Raw genomic sequence first — 25,148 nt, forward strand, 5'->3', positions numbered from 1 at the left:
GCCCACCCCTCAATCTGGGCTTTGACCCAAGGATGAGGGCATAGGCTTGGATAGGCATATTCAGACTAATGAAATAGGAAAAAAGGTCTCTGTGCTCTGAAGGGTGTGGAGGAAATCCTATACATTTTATTATTTTTTTTCCTCATCATTTTACCCCAGGTTAGAGTGTGACAAGTATAGAATCAACATGGTAAGAGGACCCACGAGAAAGCAAGATGTGCATCACAATGCAAATTTATCAATCTATAGAGAACTTATCTAGAAAAAATACTTGTGTGGTTAATTTGCTCTGGGTATTTCACCATGGTAAGTTAAGTGTACTCAGGAGAGAAGACAAATGATTAGTCAGAGGACTGCTTGAAGAACATGTAATTAGAGAATGGGTAGTCTTGAGGGAGTTTTCTTTCCAGGAGAATTAAAATTCCAAGAGAAACCTCATATTTCTAGCAAGAGAACAAGAAAAGGGATCCTTAGGAGAGAAGTGCGTGAGAGCAATAAAAGAGCTGAAGAAAGGGGTCCCCTAATTCATGTATGAACCCAAAGTTCAGTCCTTTGCTCAGACTTGAAATGAGCAAGTGCAGGAGAAACCAAAATATCATAGCAAAAGATCTTTGAACAGAACTGCAACTACCATCAAAGTACAAAAGAATCCCCAAGTGTAGTATGTGTAGGATACGCTCAAAGCAGCACAGCAAAGCCCTAGAGAAGACAACTGACATGGAACCAGTACTTACAGAGGGTGAGACTGAATTTGTGATATGAACTAAACTGGACTGCCTACTAACACAAAACAAACAAAAAATCATTAGCATTCCCAAAGACTTTAAACAGGATCCAAAGGCTATACAATATAATATTCAAAATGTTCAGGATAAAATCTACCATTAGACAAAATTAAAAGACTGGGAAAATGTGATTAACTTTTGAGGGAAAACATCTGCCAACTCTAAGATGACCAAGATGTTATAATTACCAAAGATGTTAAAGCAAATACTAAAACTAAAAGATAGTTAACAATTTTTCTCCTAGATAAATACCATATTTTAGAAACCTTCTTGCATTTAAGTTACAGAATTCATGCATAAGAATGCTCATACTAGTGTTGTTTGCAATGCCAAAACCTGGAAAAGCAGGGATAAACTATCACAAACAGTAATGTTGTAAGAATACAGAAGGGAAATAAAGGAACTACACAGCTACATACAACTACCTAGGATGAATTTAGAAACATAATGTTGAGTGTAAAAAAATTACAGAACAATAAACTATCATTATATAGCTCAACAGTTTATCAAATTACACATACATACATGAACTAAATTTCTAAAAAGCAAAAGAGTAAACCTAAAATACAAGATAGTGTTCTATCTGTAAAGAGAGAATGCGACAGAATCAGAAAAGATGGTGGTAAATTTAAAAACATTTGGCAATATCCTAGTTCTAAAATTACTGGTTGATTCCCTTGGGTACACTGCTTATGCTAAACCTACTTAAGTTTCCAAAAAGAAGGCTTCTAAATGATAACCCACATGCATAAGGAAAAAAACAATTGCTCTCCTTCATTAAAACAAACTCCAGGAAATTTAACACCCCACCTCACCTCACCCCAAACCTAAAACTAGGTGACATGCGTTTCCACGCCCCTGCACCGATCACAATCACTTCCGCCTCCACTTCCATGGCTCCGCCCACCGAAGCGGAAGTTCCTTTCTTCTGGGTCCTCCCGCCTATAGGGGGCTCTCCGAAGCTTCTAGTGCCACGAAGGCCTCCTGTCTGGGCTGTCCCAACGGCGCCTGTAAATTTAGCCCTGGAAAAGATATTTGCGTTATAACTTTTCAGCCAGGAAACAATTGCATAGGCATCTTAGTCTGTATAATATCGTTCAAACTCAACCCCGGCTGAGAGCCCTCATTATCAAATCCTAACGCACTGGAGGGCGGGAGTCAGGCGCCGTGGGGACAGCCCCGAGATGCCGAAAGTCCCCGGCCCGCTTCCTCCTGTGAAGACGTAGCTGCGGGTGGCTGTGGTGGTGGCGTCCAAGATGTCGACCAAGAATTTCCGAGTCAGTGACGGGGACTGGATTTGCCCCGACAAAAAGTGAGTTCATAGAGGGTCCCGAATTGGGGCGGTATTTATCAGTGGACGCTTTTTTCAGGTCGATTTGGCATTTTGTGTCTTCCAAGCTCCTCCCGCGCCTTTAGCCGGGTTAAGGCGGCGAACCGCCGGCTCTCAGGCGGGAAGGAGGCTCCCAGTCCCTTCCTGAGGAAGGTCTTTCGGGGACCCTTTGTTTTGGAATTGTCACCAGGCTTTCTTCGACATTATCTTTCGGTGGTCCCTTGTGGAATGCGAGATCGCCTACCCTTTCACCTCCACACCCCACCCCCGCCCCGGCCAGGTTTGGGTGATAAGGAAATTTCCCTAGTCGTGGCCAGCTCGGTGTTGGATCTCCCCACGTGACTTTTCCTGCAGAACTTTATTCTTGTTCGCTGAAAGCGTCTCTTTCTTGCACCGTCGTTTTGTTTCTCAGTTTTTCTTGGTTTTTTTGTATTTTTAATCAGACGTTTTCATTGTATTATTTATCCCGTTTTCTCGATTCGATTCCTTTGGGTTGGGAAATTCTCATCTTTTCAGTGGCCTTTGATTTTATGCAAGAATTTAGTTTCTTGTCTTTTGAGAGCTAAAAAGAGGCCTGTATTTTTGCCTGCATCAGCCCTGAAAGACGACTGAGCACGTGTATTAGTGACTCTGCTTTTTGACATTGTTGCTAAATCCAGTCTGCTCTATTAAATTATTATTAGCCAGATATTATTTAGGCATACAAATAGATGTTTCTATTTGGAGAAATCAAAAATATTTAAGGCATAACTCATGTTCAAATAAAAATCTTCAATTTCTTCTTGTTCCTAAGTTATCCCCGGATAGTTCTTGATAGTAAAGAGCAGAAATCTGTTGGACAAACCAGGGTATCATTCTAGTTTTGTTTCAGACCATCCAAAAAATTGGAGTAGAATTGCTCCCTTATAAGGAACAGATGAAATAACTTGGTAGTGTATGTAAAATACGAAATCCAGCTTTATACTCCCTAATTGGCAGCTGTTAATAGTGGTTCAGTATTAAGACTTGAAGAAACTTCAGTCTAACTCTGATATCGATTAGAACAAAAAAGTTATGTTAGGAATGGAATTGTTAGGTGTGGTAAGACACTGTAAAAAAATTCAAAATTTTGACCATTGTGGTGTTGGTCACCTGTGAAATAATGTACTTTAATCTGTGTCCTTAATGACAGCACACAAATATTTAAGGTAGGACTCCAATTTAGTGAAATGCATACTCTTGTTCCTTAAAATTTATTTATAAAAATAGAATATTATACAATATGTATAAATATGGGAAGACATTTACAGTGTATTTTCAATGCTCATTGGGGGTCACAAAGAATATTTTTTAAGGAGAAAGAACCTAAAAATTATTTGGAGCATTTCAGTTTAATATCGTCTCATTCTTAGTGTCTTAATTTCATTCTAGTGATCATCTCAAAAGGCACCTTTTAAAAAATTTAAGCATTACATGTCTGAGCATTTATCATGCTCTTATGTATATGCAGATACACTACCTAGATTATATGAGCAAATCAGGAACTTAGTTTAATATTTGCTAAAGGTGAGCATGAAGTTATACTGTCTTCATATATTGAGGTGATCAATTGTGATAGTTGTCAGTTTTTGCTAGATTTCGGTTTAATAAATACTTCATAAAACAGTTTCCTTATTACTGAATCTATTTAGTACACCTTGTCTTCTTTCTTACCATCCCACCTTTGCCTATAAAAAGAGCATTTCATCAGATCTGTGAAACCCTCCCTTATCCGTTTTTTCTGCATTGGATTATGTATTTCTTGAAAACTTGTTGCAATTTTGTAAATATCTTATTGTTTCCTGTACTAAGATTGTACTTTGTTTTTGTTTAAATTTCCGTATCTTGGCAGTAATTATTAAAGCGTGGTCAAATCTCACTTCACTTTTGTAAGGGGGTTTCATTGTAATGGGATATGCTAATACAAGAATGCCAGGGAAGAGACCCTAAGTGCTTTAATCAAGAGCACATAACTGGATTTTGTTTCCTGTTTTAGTGACTGCCGGGTCATTTTTTCTCCCACTAAATTGTAAGTTTATTATAATTAATGTTAACGTTAACATGACAGATACGAGTTCTGGAATCCAGAACGTCTTCATAATGTGGTGAGAACACAAACATTGCACAGACTTAAATGATTTCTGTAAATGCTTTTTATTTTCAGATGTGGAAATGTAAACTTTGCTAGAAGAACCAGCTGTAATCGATGTGGTCGGGGTAAGTATTTAAGGAAGATTCTATTTAACACTGTATGTACAGATTGTTTCTGTATTTTCCCCAGATTCATATTGCATTTTTTTTTTTGTTTTCAGAGAAAACAACTGAAGCAAAAATGATGAAAGCTGGGGGTACTGAAATAGGAAAGACACTTGCAGAAAAGAGCCGAGGCCTATTTAGTGCTAATGACTGGCAGTGTAAAACGTATGTGTTTCAAATTATGGTCTACTCTTCCTGCCAATAATGTATCCAGTCACTCCTTGTTAATACAAACTTATTAATCACATTGACAAGCCAGTGTATCCTTTTAAATTGGAGGTCTGTTGGCTGTTATTCATTCTATGTAGTATTTAAGTACAATAAAAGAAATTTTAAATTTTTTTATTTTTTAAAGGTAGTATTGGTTATTACTATGATCGATTATATATACAAGTAAATAAATGTTTCTTATTGAGAGATGATGCAAAAATTTTTAGTTTCTGTCATTAATGGGAAATACATCACAAAATACATTTCATCTGTTTACAAAGTGTTTTTGGAATCAGAAGTTGTCTATCATCAAAAATTATTTTTTAATTAGGTAGAATACATTTTGTTTAAATTTAGTTCTGTATTGATTTTCCTGTCTTCCATTTTTTTCCTGCTATGCAAATGAATCAACGTAGGGTCTCAGATAATTTTCTGTTGTTTTGTTTTGTTCGTTTTGGTACCAGGAATTGAACTTGAGTGCTTAACCACTGAGCCACTTCCCCTGCTTCCTTTTTTTATTTTTTATTTTCAGACAGGGTCTTGCTGTGTTGCTTAGAATCTTGCTAAGTTACTGAGGCTGACTTTGAATGATCCTGCTGCCTCAGTCTCCCAAAAGGCTGGGATTACAGGCATGTGCCACCACACTGGACTCACATAAATTTCTGATCCTGTATATTTTTAAACTGTATTAAAAATTTTCTCTGAGGCAGATTAAGTTATTGGATTTGGTAGGCTCTGAGGTTCAGTGTTAAAAAGATTATTAAGGGTAGGAGGATAATATCAGCAAATTAATATCCAAAGGTATGTTCCTAATTATCATTGAGATGAATTCAGAGGCTAAAAAATTAGTGGAGTCTTTATTTCAAAGTAATAGTTTTTCCCCAAGGCAGCTGATTCTCTGTAGTTAACAGTTTGTCATTTCTCAAAAATCAGTTTTTCTTCATGCTATGCAGATTTTGTTCTCTTAAATAAGTGTTTCTGGGACCCACATTTTCTATACCAGTATATATTTTCTTTATTTACATTTAATGAACCTTGCTTTATGATAGTGATTTCATCTTAGTTCTCTTTTAACATTGTAGAATGTCTAATATTTTTCTTACCTTGTAGCATGGCCTTCTGATTTGATTTTTTTCTTCACTTCTCTAGTTGCAGTAATGTAAATTGGGCCAGAAGATCAGAGTGTAACATGTGTAATACTCCAAAGTATGCTAAATTAGAAGAAAGAACGGGTAAGATTCAACCTGTTTTAACTAAATGATTTCTGGAGAACTAAAAATTGAATTGGCCAGTATATTACCTTCTCAAAAGATTACATTAATAATTGAGGATTCTGTCTCTTCTGCCCTTGTGCTTTTAACTGGGATTTATTTTCCCCTTAACACAAGAAATTCTTTTGTTTCATAATTTCACAGTTTGTAAAATATATAGTGGTAGGGAGCCCTATCCGAACAAGAAAGGTGATTAGTATACTTTTTGAAATGTTTTTTTCCTACATTTTCCCTCACTGGATTAGATGTTTCTAAGTTGATAATGATAAGTATTATCTCCTATTCATGTAATATCCTAGTACAACAAAAAGGGCAAAGGTTTTTCTCTGAAAGTTAGGTAGTAATCCTCAAACTTGGCTATATTAGAATCATCTGAGAAACTTAAGAATACAGATTCCATAGTGTCAAATTCTCGAAATTCTTCCAGGGAGAGTTCCAAAAGACCTCAGGTTGTTTGGTAATCCTTGGCCAAAGTAATAGTTTACCATTGGCTCTGTCTCTTGCAGTGTCATAGTGAAATTTCACCTGACAGAATATAGTTTTCCCATTATTAGCAGCTCACCCAAACACATTGTGTACTTCTGATTTTATTACTCAACTGCTTGTGTATCACATAGCGAAAAGGATCTAAATAAAATCTTTTAGACTTTGAATGAGTAAACTACTTGACTCTTTTTGTCCCTAATTTTGGACCATCTTCACATTCCCAATTTCTGAGGATCGAGGTGATGAATCTTTTAGACCTAATCCTTACAGACTAGCAAAAATTTTACTTTTATTCCTCTGCCCTTTTTTCAAGTTTCTATTTTCACATGTGAGAAGATTATAACCTAATGTCCTAGATAATTCTTCATTTTCCACCATCAATTTTTACATCTTATTCTCAGGAAGTAGATTTTGCCTTTGTGATGATTGAGCAGATTAAGCTCATAAGGGTCTCTCTTTTTTTCCTTCTCTTTCCTCTCAAAGTTGCAGTTTTTCTCCCTGACATCTCTGATTCTTCTGTCTTTTGCCTTTCTACTGCATGTTGGGATTCCCCAAGACCCACTCTCTAGGCCTTCGTTCTTTTCTGTTTTCTTCTAATCCCCAAGTTTAAGAAACAATTGACACACCATGGTATACAAATTTATGTCTCCAGCTCAGACTGACCAGTGTATCCAGCTGCCTGTACAACCTTACCATATAGATACCAGATTCATTATCTTAATTGAATTTGTGATTTCCCTAGGACTTGACCCTCTTCTAGTGATTTTTTTCCTCATGATTAGTTCCACCCGCCATACAGTTGTTACGTAAACCAGAAACCTAAACGTATTCCTTACCCTAGATAGCTCCTTCATCTCACTTCTCTACCTTTCAGAGAAAAGTCTTACCATTATCTTGTCATGGAAAAATAACCACCCAGCTAGTCTCTGTATATTCCCCTTTTTCCCAGTTGCTGCCAGAGGTTTTTTGTCTTTTTCTGAACTGAAATAACAGTTTTAAAACTTGTAGTCTCAAAAATTTTTTTTCTTAGATTTGTCGTGATCTGCATCATGGCTTCTTTAAAGTTTGTAGCAAAAGTCAAAGGTTTGTGTTTCATACCTCTCATTTTTCTTCCTTTCTTATCTTCTGTCATTCTGGTATGCTAAACCATTTCTACTTCTCTTGACCTAATTATTTATTTTGCTGATAACAGTTGAATAATGCAAAGTGTCTTATTCTCTTGCTCTTCGGTTCCTCTTAGATGTTTGAAATGAAGCTATCCAAGGTTCAAGAGAGCTTTGGAATGGGATGCGAATTAAAATCAAAAAAGCAAAAATATGATGCACTACCTCTGAAAGTTTTTGATTTAGACTTAAGCATAATTCCATCTTATTTATTTAGTTATTTATTTTAAGTGGTGTTGGGGATTGAACCCAGGGCCTTGTGCATATGAAGCAAGCATTCTACCAGCTGAACTATATCCCCAGCCCACCATCATTTAATTGTATAGTAATTTAATTAGTCATTTTCTATTTTGGGATTTACCATTATGTTGATTTTTGTCATTTTTTTTAATTGAACTGTTAACTATTACACTAACTGTAGAAACAACCTTAACACATTGAAATTTATATTCTTTATGATTGTTACAATTGTTTTCTTAACTTCTCAGATGTTATGTTCATCCTCTTTTCTCTCATTTTGTCTACTGTCACACCCAAATCCAAATAATTTTCAATTGTGTATGATTCTTCATTGACCTTTGCTCAACATCTTACATTATTCTGAGACAGATTTGAAAGTATTTCCATTGTAAGACTTGTACTATAAGCTTACATTCTTGTATTGTTTGATTGTTTTATCTAAACTGGTATTTTAAAAAGTCTTGTAAAGAAACAAAAATTCTTATAAGGTCTTACAAAGAAAAAGACAAATGGCTACTATTGTATTTTAAAGCCTTCTAAAGGAACTAAAAATTTTTAGATGGTACCAGTATTTTTTTTTTTTTTTTAATCTTTGTTCACTGAAAAAATATTCATAGGCCACTAGGCAGTGTGCTGGAATCACCTGGATGAGCAAAATAGACATTTGAGCCAAAGATTAAAAGTCTTCTCTGAGAAAGTTGTGTTTAAGAAGCAAAATACGAGTTATCCAAATAATGATGTGTGGAAAATTTACTCAAATAGGAAAAGGTTTTGTGAAGACCCTGAGCTTGAGAGAATTGAGCATGTTGGTTTAGCTCCTTGTTAGCTTCAAAAAACATTTTAGAAATAGACAAGGCCATGTAAATTATAGTAAAGAATTTGTTTTGTTCTTAATAGGAAGTATCTAAATGCTATTTATAAAGGAGTGATAGGGTTATCTAATTTCAGACACTGTTGTTACTGAATTGTGGAGAGAGAATTGCACTGGGGAAGTGACAAGAACAGAAGCAAAGAGTTTTTGACAGTGTTTCCTATAAAGTTCTAAACCAATAGAATGAAGGAAACAAACTCACCATTTTTCCAGTGTACTAAATACTTGGTATAAATGTCATACACAAGTTTTTTTAATGATATGGAACTAGTGTTCCCTTGTACAGGGATAGAGTACATGAGTCAGGTTTTTCATACAATTCAAACAACATACCTTAATAATTATGTCTTTATTGTCAACAGACTAGTTTTTTTTTTTTTTTTTCCCTGAGGCTTTTATGAGAGAATGGGAAAATAGCTTTGTATTTGCTGTGGTGTTCATTGTAAAACATTTTGTTTACGTACCTTTACTTTATAAAATTACCTAATGTAAAATGTAAATGTAAAATGTAACATGAGTTACATTAATCTTACTATAATCTTCAGCTGTCATATTTGCCGTATTAACTTAAATTGTATGTTATTAAATGTGAACAGAGAACTCCACTAAAAGCCTAACTCCTTAATTTTAAATAAGTTGTTTTTAATGTTCTTACATGCTTCCACACTAACATTTTCTGAATTTTACTGCCCAGTTGAACAAGGACTTTTCTGCACCGATGGCAATTCTGTTGTAACGTCAACATTTGTTCAGTTGCTCTATTTAAAAAATTTTTACTAATACAAAGTATAATGAAAAAAGATGCTTCATTAATGGAATTTTCTTTCAGAAAGTAAAATTTGGAAATGAAATTTAAAAAAAAAAATGGCCACAACTGACAAATTTCAAGTCTCTTTGTGACCTCATGGAGTCCTTAAATCTGAGAATCAATTGCCTTGTGTAGTGGTGCTATTCTAAAATATGTGACAAGCTAAATTGCATTATTCTTCATCACCTCTTTGTCATGAGGGAAGACTTAGTCAAAATCTCTCATCTCCTTCCAAAACTAGCTTGTTTACTTTCTTATTCCAATTTTTTTTAAACTCATGTCAAAGACCTGCCAAATTGTAAGCATCAGTTGTAATATCCAAATAGTGGTTTGCTAATCTTAACTACATTATACTAAAATAGTTTTAATCTGAAGCTTTACTAGCTATTTCAGAAACCTGAATAACTTCTTTTAAATTTTTGTGTAGTTGTAGATGGACACAATACCTTTATTTTATTTATTTTTATGTGCTGAGGGTCATACCCAGTGCCTCACACATGCGAGACAAGCACTCTACCACTGAACCACAACCCCATCCCCCTGAATAACTTTTAACTATGCGCTAAAAATAATTAACAGCAGTTAAACAAAAATAATTATGCTACCAACAATTAAACCAAAGCCAAAGGTTGACCTTTATCATTTCATTATATATGCCTATATAATTAGGAATTTTCCAAGCTCTAGTTAGTGGCTCACTACATTTTAGCTCAGCAGAATTTCATTGTATCAAAAGATTTCAAACTCTGTGGAACTGGTAGACAGTGATATTAAATCCATGGTTCTTATTGAACTGGAAATACAGCTGTTTGACTTTAAAACTAAGTTATCTCACTTTGCTTTTTTTTTTTTTTTTTTTGCGCGGTGCTGGGGATTGAACCCAGGGCCTTCAGGGCCTTGTACTTACGAGGCACGCACTCTACCGACTGAGTTATCGCCCCAGCCCTTAACTTGCTTTTTAAAGACTAATAACTTTTAGATAGGCAACTGCCATTGATTAGATTTTTTTCCTGTTTGGAAGTGATGTGGACATGTTTTTGTTACCTGTCAACAATTTATGTGCTCTTTTTTCTAGGATATGGTGGTGGGTTTAATGAAAGAGAAAATGTTGAGTATATAGAAAGAGAAGAATCTGATGGAGAATATGATGAGGTAAGCCTAGATATGGGTGTACAGAATAAATAAAAATTAGGAAAACATTATCAGTGCAGAAGAAAGTTTTGAAACGTCTCTTCTTTTTAAATACAAGTTGAGTCTTTTCCAGCAACTTCACATTTTATAAGAAATTGTAACAGACTTAAGTATATAAAGATAATTTTTTAGAAAACATTAATGCGCTTTCAGCTCACTGAAGTATTTTGAAACTATTTTTTTCTAGTTCGGACGTAAAAAGAAAAAATACAGAGGGAAGGCAGTTGGTCCTGCGTCAATATTAAAGGAAGTTGAAGATAAAGAATCAGAGGGAGAAGAAGAGGATGAGGATGAAGATCTTTCTAAATATAAATTAGATGAGGTAAATAATTTCCAGGTCCTATTTCTCCTTGTTCTTATTTGAAGTATTACATAGACATGAATGCATCTGACAATCTTGGAACTTTGGCAAAGATATATTCCCATAAAAGTTTTTAGTTTCCATTCTGTCACACAGAGTTTTTGGTTTTTTTTTTAAGATAAAATAGTGACCAAGAAAGAACCACCCTTTCCTTATGTAAATGACCAAGATACTAATACTGTTCTGAAGCACATGATATGATTATCAGGTAATTAAGAAAACTACTGAACTACTTCGGTTTCAGGGGGTAATTTCTGAGAAGGTAAAATTTGAGCTGAGGCTTGAATGATGTGAGGGAGCCAATAAAAAGAGGGAGGATAAGAGCATGTTTAGATAGAACAATAAACAGTTTTTGTGAGTAAAAAATCAATCAGACATTAAAAATTCATACATAGACTACTGTGGTTAGAATAGAGAAGGAAAGCAAAAGGACAGCACCCACTTCAATCTGATATTTTGTGGAACCAGAGTGTAAGTTTTAGTTTGGCTGTGTGGATCCAGATTCAGGGTACTTTAAAGGCTAATCATAAGAGGCCTTAGAATGAAAGTGTTCAAGAAACGATGAGTTGTATTTATCTGACCTCCTCTTCAGGATGACAAGTGTGTACATATGTTGAGATATTGGAGTAGCAGAATGGATTTGAAAAATTAGACTAGCTGAGAGTTACTGTAATATGTACTAGAGAAAAAAGGGTGAAAGTTCTAAACTAAGACTATGGGTACTGGACTCTGCATCTTTTTTTACAAAGTAGAATTGAAAATTCTTGATAACTAACATGGTAATGCATTGTGCTAGAAAAAGGAAATGAGTACAACTTCCAGGTTTACTCTATCTAGTTAGCTGAAATGAGAAATCAAATCGTATACTCCAGAACTGAGTTATTTACTTTGAGATATCAGTGATTATATCCATAAGGAGATATCCAGGACATGAACCTATTCATCTTTCCTAGTAGGTAACATTAATATCTAAATATAAACATTTTTGTTAGGATGAGGATGAAGATGATGCTGATCTCTCAAAATATAATCTTGATGCCAGTGAAGAAGAAGATAGTAATAAAAAGAAATCTAATAGACGAAGTCGCTCAAAGTCTCGATCTTCACATTCACGATCTTCATCACGCTCATCCTCCCCCTCAAGTTCAAGGTCTAGGTCCAGGTAAACGGGTACAGGTCAAGGGTAACACCAGTCAAAATGTCAGTATCTAACTTCTTTATTTATAAATTTCAATTTTTCTTTTTAATTAAATAAGCGTTTTATTTAAAAGATTTCATTCAAGTCACCTTTTAAAATACTTTTTGTCTTGTTGCTATGTAGATACTATCTACTGTTTTCAGAAATGCAAAATCTTAATATGAAACTTAACCTGTTTTAGCATTCTGCCTTTTACTAAATAGACTTAAAAGTTCAACTAAACAGTTACATATAGTGATACTTGAATATCTAAATAGCTTACATTTAGAAATGTTTAGGTTCGATGAAAGGTTATTTCAAGATATTAAAGGTTAGTACAGAAATTTTTCTCAGCATTGAAATCATTATTACACAATTTTTAGTAATCTTTTGGTATCAATATTCTGAATAAAGAACAAGTTCAGCCATATTAGTTCAGTTACTTACTGTTTATCACTTTGGGTTGTTCAGGAATAAAGTAGAGGATTCAGTTGGTGTTGTACTTGAATATTCTTTTGTTTGGTACTGTAAAATGCATATTCAGTAATTATAGTTGACAATAAAAATAAAATTTTGGCTGAGAAAAAGCAGTGCCTTAAATAAACAACATTCTCTTGAAAAATCCTATTCACAGTTAAGTAATACTGTAGGCAATGAATTTTAATCATTTAGGAATGAAGTATTAGCTTAACAAGTTCTTAATAGTTAGCTATTATTAATTAAATACTATAAAGCCTGGTAACAAAAAAGTACCTATATAAAGTAATAATGAAATAAAACATAGTAGTCTCTGTCATTTACAATTTTTAGAATCAAATGTACCATATCTCCTTTTGTGTCATATTTATCAATATAACTATGTAAATAATAATAGCAGTATTATATATTTTTCTTTTAATTCTCTAAAAGGAGTAAGTTGAAAGACAAATGAATCAAAATATGTTTATGCCAACATTTAAAGCATATTAGCTAGACTCCAAGGAAATAGGAGTTTTATAAATAATAGTGGTAGGAACATTCTAGAGAAATTAGATATGAATTATAACATTCTATCCTCCTGGATATACTAGTCCTGGGTGACTTCTAATAAATTATTTGTGAGCATAAAAGTATTTATCATTTTTCTAATAAACTGGTAGTGTTCCACATTTATAACCTAGTGGTTTTAGTGTAATTTGATCAGGCTTGAAAAGTAATAGTTGATTTTTTTAAATGATCTTTTTATTAAAACCAAAAATTTTAAAAAGTTATTTTATATATTTTTTACTTATTTTAATAAGGTTTAATGATATCACTGATTAGATATAAAATTGTCAGCTGCATATACAACAGTCAATTTGCTTATATGCTAATCCACAATTCAGAAGTAAAAAGGAACTATTTGCATTTTCTTCTCTTTTTTTTTTTTTTTTTTGGTGTGCTGGGGATTGAACCCAGGGCCTTATGCGAGGTGAGCACTCTTCCAATTGAGCTATATCCCCAGCCCACCTTTTGCATTTTCAACAACAACAGAAACAGGTACTGAAGAACAAATTTATCAAGTTTGAAAATTTCCAGGCATGGTGGCACATGTCTGTAATCCCAGCTACTGAGGAGGCTGAGGCAGGAGGGTCACAAGTCCATATCTAGCACTTAGGGAGATCCTGTCTCAAAATGAAAATGAAAAGGGCTGGGGGTGTAGATCAGTGGTAAAGTGCCCCTGGGGTCAATCCCCAATACTAAATAAATAAATAAAATAAAAATGTATTTTGAAAAAGTTTGAAACTTGTAACACTTCATGGGAAGCAGTCATTAGACAAGATTTAATCAGTGGAGACATACTTTGTTCATGGTATATATTTATGTTTTAATATGAAAATGAACTCTAATATATATCTTTCTTTCAGTGTTCATATCACAAAGCTCAGTTAAGTGGTCCTGGAAAAAAAAAATACTTCCATGTTGTTCCAGGTCCCGTTCAAGAAGTTCTTCCAGTTCGCAGTCAAGATCTCGTTCCAGTTCCAGAGAACGTTCGAGATCTCGTGGGTCGAAATCAAGGTGAATGAGGTAGCATCTCTCTGTATAGCAGAGAGAAAAATATTTAAAGGCTGCAGAAGGTGTTGCTGCTTTTCTCTCTTATTTTGCTTCTACTTGTCAATTTTATTTTAGCATTAGAAAACTAATGCACTTGCCTTGGCTTAATTTTCTTACCATGAAATGTTTCCATTGCCAGCAGTGTGCCAAGACATTCCCATGATTGAATTAAGGTGGCTATTTTACATTATTGCAGGGTTTGTTATTTTGATGCTAAGATATAATAAAATAGGAAAGTGAAGTTAAGTCTTATTTACCATACCACTAGTATTTTGATTTTCTTTGCAGTAGTAGTTCAAATAAGATTAAATATGTAAAATAAAAGTTTATTATTAAAAGGAAGAAAAATAATCCTGCCTCACAACAGGATTTGTTTTGCAAGGCAGACGTTTACAGAAAAAGCTTTGCTATTTATGTCAGGTAAAGTTTCTACAGAGTACTGAGTACATATTTTCATTCCTAATTTTAAGTAGTATTATAAACAGTATTTGTAGAAGAGACCCCTGTCTTAAAACTAACTCAGGTAGTATGATTAGTTAGTTTAGGTAGGATGTGGTCTTAAGCAAACATTGCTGTGAACTTTCAAGTTGCATTTGGTCAAACCTGTAGAGGGAACAGTCTGTCCGTAAGCTCTCTTTAAAAGTTTTTCTGTACTGGATAAAACACCCCGCCTTTGTTTTTAAGTTAATTTATTGATTGTCTACTAAAGGCATTTAAGGTAAATAAGAAAACATCTAAAATCCCACTTATGTGGAAATTCACACTGAAGTTTAATAATGGCTCTTCTGGCAAAAACAATTAACTAGTGTTAATTGAGTCAAATCTAGTAGTAGTTCCATGCAAATGCAGTTAGTCATATTAAGGAGAAAAGAATAACATGCACATTTGTATTGAACCAAAACAAAATAGAGAGTAAATGCATTTTCTTATTATGTATTAATATTCTAGTCCTTAATTTTAGTACCTAAATGAATATCCACAAATTTTGGTACTCCCTTTGGGAAACAATATAAGATTTACAGAACAACCTTCATATTCTTCCTAAACATTATTCCTTGCTCATAACTTTCCAAAGAATTCTCCTTTTGGGCTTTCTGGTTTTATTTTAAGCCCAAAGGTGAATTTTTTGGGAAGTTTGAGCTAAATTCCTTCAACCAAAATATGTAAATGAAGAAAAAAGTTTTGCACTTAAATATTGCACATTTACTTCTGCCTGAAACATGTGAATGTCAACACTTCATACTTCATGAATAGTGGTACTTTCATAAATACATATATTAAAATGTAAATCAGGTTTTATTAAAGTTACTCATTTTTCTTTGGATATTTAGCAGTTTACTACAATTACTGTTTTTCTTGTTTCTGTACCATGTTTCTCATTTTTATATAGCAGCTTAACTTATGAGTTGCTTAATTCCACAAAGAATTGTTTTGTTTGTTTTCTTCGGGAATTTGTATTTAGCATACATACTCTACCCAAATGGAAGAATGTAATTTCTAAACATGTCACACAATTGCAGTTATCTGCTAAATTTACTATTCATATGGTGTAAATTGAAAATCTTATGTAGAAAAAAGTTAAATTCTTTGTTAATACTATAATGCTGGTTTTTAATTACAAATAATGAGTACTTAGGTTTTTAAAGAGAGATGAAATTAAAAGAACTATATTTAAATAGAATATTTTCATGGTTCATCCAGAAGTCTTCTGTTGAGTAAGCAGTAAGTATTCTTCCATATAAAATTTTCATAGTTGTTATATATCCTGTTTATTTTTGGAAACTGAACAGTCTTCTTCGTTTCTTCTTTTAATGAAATGTTTGATTTGTTTCTCAACCAATGAAGATCCAGCTCCAGGTCCCACAGGGGCTCTTCTTCCCCACGAAAAAGATCTTATTCAAGTTCATCATCATCTCCTGAGAGGAACAGAAAGAGAAGTCGTTCTAGATCTTCTTCACCTGGTGATCGCAAAAAAAGACGAACAAGATCACGGTCACCTGAAAGGTTTGGGTTTCTGTAGAAATAAGAATGGTTGTTGTTAAGTATATTTAATAGGTTTAAGCTAGAATTCCTAGTCAAGGGTTAGATTTCTGTCTTTGTTCCATCTTTAAATCATACTTTCCATCTTTAAATTTTAAAAACATTACTTTGTTTAGTCTTGTATTTTGATCAAGTGGTTGAGAAAAGTTATAGATCAAACCATTTGTAGATCATTTTGTTTAAATTTTTATTTTCATGTATATTATTATAGCCAACTCTCGGTTATTTTTGTTTTTTAAAGATTGCAGTTCAGAGTTGTATGTTGAAGTCAATTTACAGGTTTTTTTTTTTTTTTTTTTCCAATTTATGATATTTTAAATACTAGAACTGGTAGGAATTCTAGGGCATCTAATAAAATTAACTTTCAGATCATTGGGAATCTGTCTCATTTAAATATATATAAATGCATTTCCATAGCAAATTGTTTCATGCCCTTCATTTATAAGGAAGTTATTTCTTATAGCTAATACATTTTTCATCCAAAGCCATATTTTTTTAGAAGGACCTTTACTGGCTTACTTACCTTTATTGATATTTTTAAAATTTGGAGAGTGCAATTATCTGTCAACCTTTTCTGCAGCAGGCTAAATTTACTCAGTTTTATTTGCTCTCTTGGTTCTAAGTGTCTATTTATATAATCATTTAATGACTTCATTGGTAATCTTTGCTAATTTTCCATATCCTCTTGTGAAAATAAGGATTTTGTAAAATCTAATTATTTTTGGGTTCAGTAGTAGGATTATCTCATTCCTACTTGTACAGAATGCTTAGTTTTGCTTCTTCACATTTTGAAGTTTAGATACTAGATTACACACAGTTAGTTTTGTGCATTTGCTTCTTTGTAAGAAATTACCCTGTACTTGAGTGAAATTCCTTCTGTTGCTTTCTTACCACTTCTGAAAATATTATCTTAGCCACATATAATCCCCCTAGTTTGTTGTCATCTAAACTTAATGAACATGTTCTCTATTCCATAAGCCAGGTGATTGGTGAAAACACTAAACAACCCTGAGCCCAGGGCCAACCCCTACGGAACACCACTACTTTACCCAGGTTGATATTGACTTATTCATATTAGCTGCATGAATATTAACACTATAACTAATTGTACAATCATCTTGTGTGATCTCAATTTCCAAAATTTAATTATTGATGAATATATTTTTTCATACACAATTAGAAGCCTTGCTATATTGGTTTTACATATAGACTTATTACACTTTCTGTAGTGTATCACAGATTGGTGTAGTCACACTTCATTAGCAAGTTTATAAGTCTGTTGTATGTTATCTGTTGTATCCATTTTTGCAAGGCTTCTTTCCATTACCTTAAATAATTGAGAGGTGGCTATATTTTGAAATAAAGTATTTTTAAATTATAGAATTTTGAGTTATGGTTATACCATTTGTAGGCTCACATCCAAAGTCTGATCAGATAATCTTATATATGTAAGTTTACATATTAGTTTTTAAATATTCCTTTTTCTAGCATCAAGGTGTTTAAATTTTCTATGTTTTTACAATCTTAATGAATGCCGAATACAGATCTAGCTTACTAGATTGCCTGCTTTGTCCATTATGTCTTACAGGCGCCACAGGTCATCTTCTGGATCGTCCCATTCTGGTTCCCGTTCAAGTTCAAAAAAGAAATAATGTATTAAAAATTACATCTTAAAAAAAAAAAAAATCCAGTGCAGTGCATGAAGCATATTTTTTAAGAAGTTGATGTCTTACTTGGTCAGAAGTGCTAAATCTGCTAGTAGAGGTGCATGCCTTTATTGCTTTTCAGAACAATACAACTGTGTTTATTTGTGAAATTAAAAGTAAATTGCATTTTAAGCCATAATGTCCCAAAATAGATGGTCTATTATTCATTATTTACAACCATTTGCTTCATTTAAAACCATCTCAACATAACAAAGTACCTTTGTTTCCTAATTTAAATACTTTTCTCATTTCTAAATATATTCTGTCTGTTGACTAAGACAGGATTAAATAGGCTTGCCTGTACTTTGGGCATAGAGGCAAGAGTGGTAAACTAATTGGAAACAACCTTTTTAATGTTGTTATTATTAACCTATGTCAGAGTGATTCTTACCAGGACAAGTTTTAAGTTGTAAAGCAGCCAACTGGAAATTTCTTTATTTTAAATTCCCTATGCTGAGGGTGCCTTAGAATCATTGTCTCTCTTTTATGCAGCTTCACACCAGTTTTGCACTATCACATTTATGCAAAAGAATCTTGTGAATCGAAGGAGAAAGGTGTTGTTCATTTTCCTTTCTGAACTGTAATTTGGGGCAAGAAAGTGTAATAGTTCATCTGTTTTCTAATGATATGGTTGCCTGATTTTTTTTTTTATCTTATTTCAAAATGTTTTGTCTTAACAGTTTTAAGAGGCTTTGTGTGATATCCTTTAAAGATCTAGTATCAAATATGATAGGGTAGAAAAGGCTAAATCATAGTTAATAAGCAAATTGAAGAAAACTTTTTGAAGTATATTTCCTTTTTGTGGAAGGCCAACAAAGACATTGTGAATTTGAATATTTGCCTTGATGTTTAAGCACATTGCATAAAATTTTCTTCTGAATAACAAATGAATGCTTATTTCTGCATGATATAAGCAAAAAATCAATTTTTTCCCTATTCACTTGAAATAACTTATGGCTTAAAATGCTTTTAGAGTTTTATTTCTCAGAATTAAAATATGGTCACTTGAGTTCCATTTGGTTTTCTAGTTTAAAAATAAAAGGTTTCTCTTAACAGTGTCTTCAGTGACAATGCAAGGTAAGTATATTAGAGGAAATTAAAAATTGTGCTTGGGGGCTTTTTGTTATGGGCTATTGCTTTTGTTTTTTGTTTTCTGTTTTGTTTTTTTCCTTAACATTGTCTGCTGCAATTTAAATAAAAATTAAAACACTTTAAGGTATTTAGTAGACAGACCAAACAAAATTACATTTGTTTTTATTTTAAAGTGAATGTTTTTCTCTTCAACCTATCTAAAGATGAAAACAAAATACCTTATGTAGAAATATTTTAATAATATTTTTACTACAAGCTTTCCCATGTTTTTTATGTCTTAATTTTCCTTGCTACGTTTACTGTAGGTTGCACAAGAATTTTGCTCTCTTGTAATTGTGCCTCAGACTTTTTGAAAATACATCTTCTAAGTTACCCAGATGATGATCTAGGTTCTACATGTTACCATTGGTTTATTCTTGTGCTCTCTTGTATTTAAAACTTTGGCTGTACTAAGCAAATGCAAGGTTATAAATTTAGTTAATAGGAGTTTACAGACAATTCAGATGATTATGATTTCTTGGTTTAACTGAGCTGTACTAGTTCATTTCATAAGGAAATGATGCTGTAGACAAATGTAAATAAAGTCTGTGAGTCAAGCATCAAGTGTGGGTGTTTGTTAGAAATTACAGATTTTTAAGCTATGATCTAATGTTTTTTTAAGAAACTTAGTTTAATTCAGTTTTTAAACTCTTCATATACATGTTTTTATATGAGTGCTTGGTTTAAAACAAATTGTTACACGTTACAGCCTTGTGTACTTGTGACTTAGAACTCTCAAATTAGTTGAATACTTCCTACCAGAATATTACACACCTTATTATCTGTGGTAAAACAAAATGTTATAATGTGATTCCTGGATTACTCTTAAAATTATCACTTTATAGCATTCAACATCTGTTCATTTTAGGTGCTAAGTTTGTCAGTTTCCTTTTGGATTTTCATCTACACAGTATTGAATGGTGATTTATCTGATAATAAACATCTGTGTTCAGAATAAGCTTTAAATGTACAAAACCATCTCTAAGAACAGTTACAAAGATAAGTTATTGTTTACTATCTTCCCTTCTTGCTATGGCATTCATAGCCATCACTGAAGATGATGTTAGAATATGGGGAATTGTCCTCCCCCCACCCCAACCCCAACTTCTTTAGCTAAGTGTGGGAAAAAGAAAATTGTTTTAAGTGGTCAGTTCACATGTTTTTAAACTAATAAATTGGTAAAGAAACTTAACTTCAATAAGTTAAAGGTAGGCAGACATACCCTTTCGGAATAACTGTTCTTTGGAAATGGGAGCAATCAGTCTTGAAGGACAAGTTTCTAGACAAAGTGAACTAAAAGTATTCTCTTTGAAAAAACTGAAGACTTGATCATGTTTTCAGGTAACTAAAAATATTGCAACTGTGAGGGCCCTCAGAAAGAGAAGGAACTTTGTAATCATGCCAACCAGAATGTAATATAAAGTGAATTGATTTAGTGGATGAGAGCTGGTGGTAGAATGGGCAGGAAGACTTGATTTTTTAAATCTCTCCTACTGAATTCAGAGTTCTTGGCTAGAGTATTATTCAGGTAACTGCATGACCCCTGGGGTGATCATTATGCATACAGGTGTCACATCCATTAAGTGAAAATAAAAGGCATCTACTTTGGGGAATTAAATGAGATTTCATAAGTGCTTGATCTCTGGGGTAAAGTATGAAACAAATATTTGCCTTCTTTACTCCTCTCCCCATGTATTCTGATCTATCTATTGATGAATCCCTAACACATTTCTCAGGTGTTTCCTATTTAGAGCATCAGATCCACATGTCTAATTGCCTCTGCATATCTCCTTTAAATGTCAGACCACTCCGTTATCTCACATCACATTTTGCATTGATAAACAGCATTATCAGTAATTTGAGAATCTTCTTAGATTTCCCTTGTGCCTTCCTACTCAAAATCTGATTTACCTAGAATTGAGAATTCTGCCTAAACTTCGTACCCACACTGTTAATGCTGCCGTTGCTTTGTTTTATAGGCTGGGATATTACAATTACCTCCTAAATGATCCTCTGGCCTGCAGTGAACTTTTAATAAATAGTATTTACTAAATGAGTGTCTCACCAAGTGTTAAATGTTCCATATCTGATTACAAAATGATCTTGTTAATGAACATTTCTATTAATGTCATTTGTCATTTATTTGCTTAGACCCTTTCACTGCCTTCCAGATTTGACTTGCTAAGTTCGTGTTTTTTGTTTTTTTTTTTTCCCAGTGTCCCCCCATCCCAACTCCAGCATTCTTAAGTATACAGACATCCCATTCCAATTCCATTCCTTGGGCCCCTCTTGAATTTCCATAGGAGTTTGGTGCAATTCTTGGAAGGGCTTGTCCTTCCTCAGTATCTTACCTTTAGTATAGTCTGATTTTTAGTAAGTACTTTTTGCTGAAGGAAATGTCATTTAGTAAGTAGTTGTTGATTCTTAAGAGTTTTTGATCAGTTATTTTTCCCTGGTACTAATTAATAGGACAAATACTGAAAGAAAAATTGCAAAAGCTATTATTTTGAATGTTTTTTCAAGATAAACCACCATGAAAACTACTGAGTAGATCTAAGTGTCAAGACAAAACATTTTTTTTCTGTTAGTTTAAGTAGGCCATTTCTTAATTCTTCATAAGTTTAAAAATGTTTGAAGTTATCAGTCCAACCATGCTAAGTGGAGATAGACTTCTTAGAAGTTGTATAAGTATGGAGTCAAAAAATTGCACATGAAACATTTACATGAACACTTGTTGAACCATAAAGCAATTGTGAACAATCTCAAGGATTTTGTCAAAGAATGTACTTGACCATAGTGGAGCTAAACTGGAAAACACTTAAACTAGATAGTAAAAGTTTGGAATTAAATGTCTTCATGAGTCCAAAGAAAATATGAGAGTTTTGTTTTGATTTTGATTTTAAATAATTTGTCATCAGTTTGTGGGTTTTGACTAAAACAGTACTTGGGGATGTGACTTGAAAGCCTGCAATTAGGAAAATAGAGTTAAGTCAGCTAAATTTCCATTTCAAGAACTACAAAAAAAAAAAAGATTAATTAGGATGTGAGAAGAAAAAGTAGGAGCAGAAGTCTTTCACTTCAAGCCACGTTTTATCCTTTCATCTGAAGCACACCTGTATTTTTTAGTACATACACCAAAAGGCTGTGGTTGGCAGTGATAACTGAGAAAGGGAAACAACACTAGTTTCTAGCTTGCTCCTTTAAGTATTTCTAGGACTTTATGCAGAGATTCCTTAGTGTATCCTCTTATATTCTCCCTGAGTTGGTAGAAGTGGAAAGGGTATGAAACTGCAGGACACTGATGTTTATAGGGAGAATACCAGGGTGGGGTTTCACATGTCTGGATATTTTAAGAGTTGGAATTCTTAAGTAATGTCAGGGGAAACCGCCTCAAATGCAAGAAACTGGTATGAGTTCCAATTATAGGAAGCATGAGGACAGCCTCAGCGAAATCATAATTGCTGAAAAGCCAGAGAAAAGGATGGGAACAATGACAATAATGGTGGTAGACTAAAGAAGCAGTGCAACCTCTTATAAAGAAAAAGCTATGTCAAGGTGTCAGGGTATATTTAGAAAATAGAGATGAAATCCAAAGCAATTTTAAAAATCTAGAATTTACACGTCTAAAAAGAAAAAGGATGTCATTTGGCATAATGATTGATGGAAATCTGTTCACACAAAATGTAATAAGTGTTAACTGGGTATATGCTTTATTATGTAATTCTCTTTAAAAGGAAGCTGTTTATATATTATTGAACTTATATGCAAGGAAAAATACACAACAGTACCACAGTTCAAGAAGGAAGAAGTGGAAGTACATTGCACTGTTGTAATTACATTACAGTGTTGATGCATCTTGAAAGTAGACTGAAAAGTTGAAAGGAGAGGGGTAAATAGTAATGAAGCTAGAAAAAGAAAATAGGACAAAGAACATGGGATGGGGATGGTGGGTTTAAACCGAAACTATCAATATTTTGCTAAAGGTAACATTAAACACTGATTAAAAGAGATTATCACTATGAAAAGGGGAAAACATGCTCTTACAAGAAACCCATTGGAAATTAATAGGTTGGAAATGAAATGGTAGCAGAAGAAATAGAGATTTCAGGAAGGAGATTTGAGAGCAAAGAAAAGGATGAAGGTTTTTTCATGGTGATAAATCCGTTACCTGATCAAGAAAGTCAGTTTGGTCACCTAAGTTTCAAAATAAATGAAGCAAAAATTGACAGCTGAGAAGCAAATGTAAAAAGCCCACAACAGATTTGTGTAGCTGTCATAATTTATGTAATTGAGTACAAATATGGGTACAGAACACTTGAAATCTACCAATCAATTTGACCTATTTCACTTTGTACAACTTAATATATGCTTTCAAATACACAACTGTCTGAAAAGGGGTCATACTGAGGTCATACTGAGGTCTGTGCAGTTAGATTGGTATGAAGTACAAAAACACAGCTATGGTGATAGAAGTGATGTTTGGGTCAGTGATGTGTATATACTGTATTGGAACAACCATTTTGGTTGGTAAGATTGTACTTCTCAAATCTGGTGGTTACAATTGTGTGTACCTATGTAAAAATACCACTGAGATGTACGGATAACTTTTGCATGTTGTATGAATACTATATATTGAAACAATATAATGGTGCCTACCCAGGAGTACAAACATGCAAATAATAATCTAAGCCTATATAGGAACTGATGAAAGTTTTTGATGATTTTAGATTTACTGAAAAGTTGCAAAGATAAAAATAGAGTTCCCCTATACCCTCATTCAGTTTTTTCTGTTGTTAGTATATAACCATAGTATATTTGTAAAAGCCAAGAAACCGTATTTGCACATTAACATCTCTTGAATTTCACCAATTTTTTCACATTTTTATTTCATGACCCATTTAAGGAGTACCACACTGAATTTAAATGTAGTGTCTTCCTATTCTGGTCTAAGTTTCTCATTGTTTCATAAAGATGTTGGTCTTGTGTATCCTATAGAGGTACCCCTATTCTGGGTTTGTCATTTTTTGTGATTAGACTTGGGTTGGGGTTTTTATAAAGACTGCTATGAAAGTGAAGTCCTTATTCCCATCCCACATCAGGGGTGCATACATAATATCTATGACATCACTTGTGTGTGATCCGTTTTGTGTATAGTAAGGTTTATGTTCATTTATATTTCCTCATAGATGATCTAGTTTTTTCCAGCGCTCTTATTCAAGATGTTTTTATAATGCCTTTCACAAAAATCAGTTGAATTTGAATGTATACATTATCTATATCTACATTATGAATGCACATAAAATACTTTCTAAAACATTCACTGAACTGTTTGTCTTGGTCCATTTATGCCACTATAACAGAGTAACAGGCTGGGTAATATATAAAGAACACATTGGTTTCTCACAGTTCAGTAGGCGGGGAAGTTCAAGATCAAGGTCCCAGCATTTGATGTCTGGTGAAGGCATAAGGGGGGAAAAGGGAGCAATTGCCTCTATTTTGAAACAAGATCTCACTACATTGTCCAGGCTGACCTCAAGCTTGGAATCCTCCTGCCTTGGCTTCCTGAGTAGCTAGGGTTGCAGGCATATGTCACCATACCTTGGGCATTAGTTGTTACATTTCAACACCTGGATTTTGAAGGCGCATACTCAAACCATAGCAATGTCTATGCCAGTTTCACACTGCCTTGCAAATAACAAAGTGTGGTTAGTTTATAAATTCTATTAAGCACAAATGAAAGGCATTCAAAGTGGACTGATTAATTTCAAAGCGAGCTATGAACATTGATGTGGCTGCATCGTTGGAGTATGCTGATTGTAAGTCCTTTGGGTATAAACCGAGGAGTGGGACAGCTGGGTCAAATGGCGGGTTCATTCCAAGGTTTCTGAGGAATCTCTATACTGCTTTCCAGAGTGGCTGCACCAATTTGCAACTCCACCAGCAATGTATGATGTGCCTTTTCCCCCACATACACCCTTAACAAGACCTATGCAAGAAATAAAAGCAAGAATCAATAAATTGAATAGATTCA

At 33.6% G+C, this 25,148-nt stretch overlaps 1 protein-coding gene across 3 annotated transcripts; it reads left to right on the forward strand.

Moving 5' to 3' along the window:
• Window positions 1-1,852: 1,852 nt before the first annotated feature.
• Window positions 1,853-18,006, forward strand: Zranb2 (zinc finger RANBP2-type containing 2). Of its 3 annotated transcripts, none has more exons than XR_007108874.1 (11): window positions 1,854-2,097; window positions 4,298-4,350; window positions 4,446-4,554; window positions 5,749-5,831; window positions 10,514-10,590; window positions 10,817-10,951; window positions 11,983-12,152; window positions 14,118-14,204; window positions 16,086-16,244; window positions 17,263-17,333; window positions 17,869-18,006. XR_007108874.1 is itself a non-coding variant. In XM_047554343.1 (11 exons), exons 1-10 carry the CDS (start codon window positions 2,042-2,044, stop codon window positions 17,290-17,292), a joined length of 963 nt encoding a protein of 320 aa, XP_047410299.1. In that variant the 5' UTR covers window positions 1,859-2,041; the 3' UTR covers window positions 17,293-17,333; window positions 17,869-18,006. The 3 variants fall into 3 exon arrangements, 2 of the variants coding, with proteins under 2 accessions (XP_047410298.1, XP_047410299.1); XM_047554343.1 differs by having other exon boundaries at window positions 1,859-2,097; window positions 17,259-17,333; XM_047554342.1 differs by lacking the exon at window positions 17,263-17,333 and having other exon boundaries at window positions 1,853-2,097.
• The last annotated feature ends 7,142 nt before the right edge of the window (window positions 18,007-25,148 follow it).

Source organism: Sciurus carolinensis, chromosome 1, assembly GCF_902686445.1.
Source record: "Sciurus carolinensis chromosome 1, mSciCar1.2, whole genome shotgun sequence".
Taxonomy (NCBI): domain Eukaryota; kingdom Metazoa; phylum Chordata; class Mammalia; order Rodentia; family Sciuridae; genus Sciurus; species Sciurus carolinensis.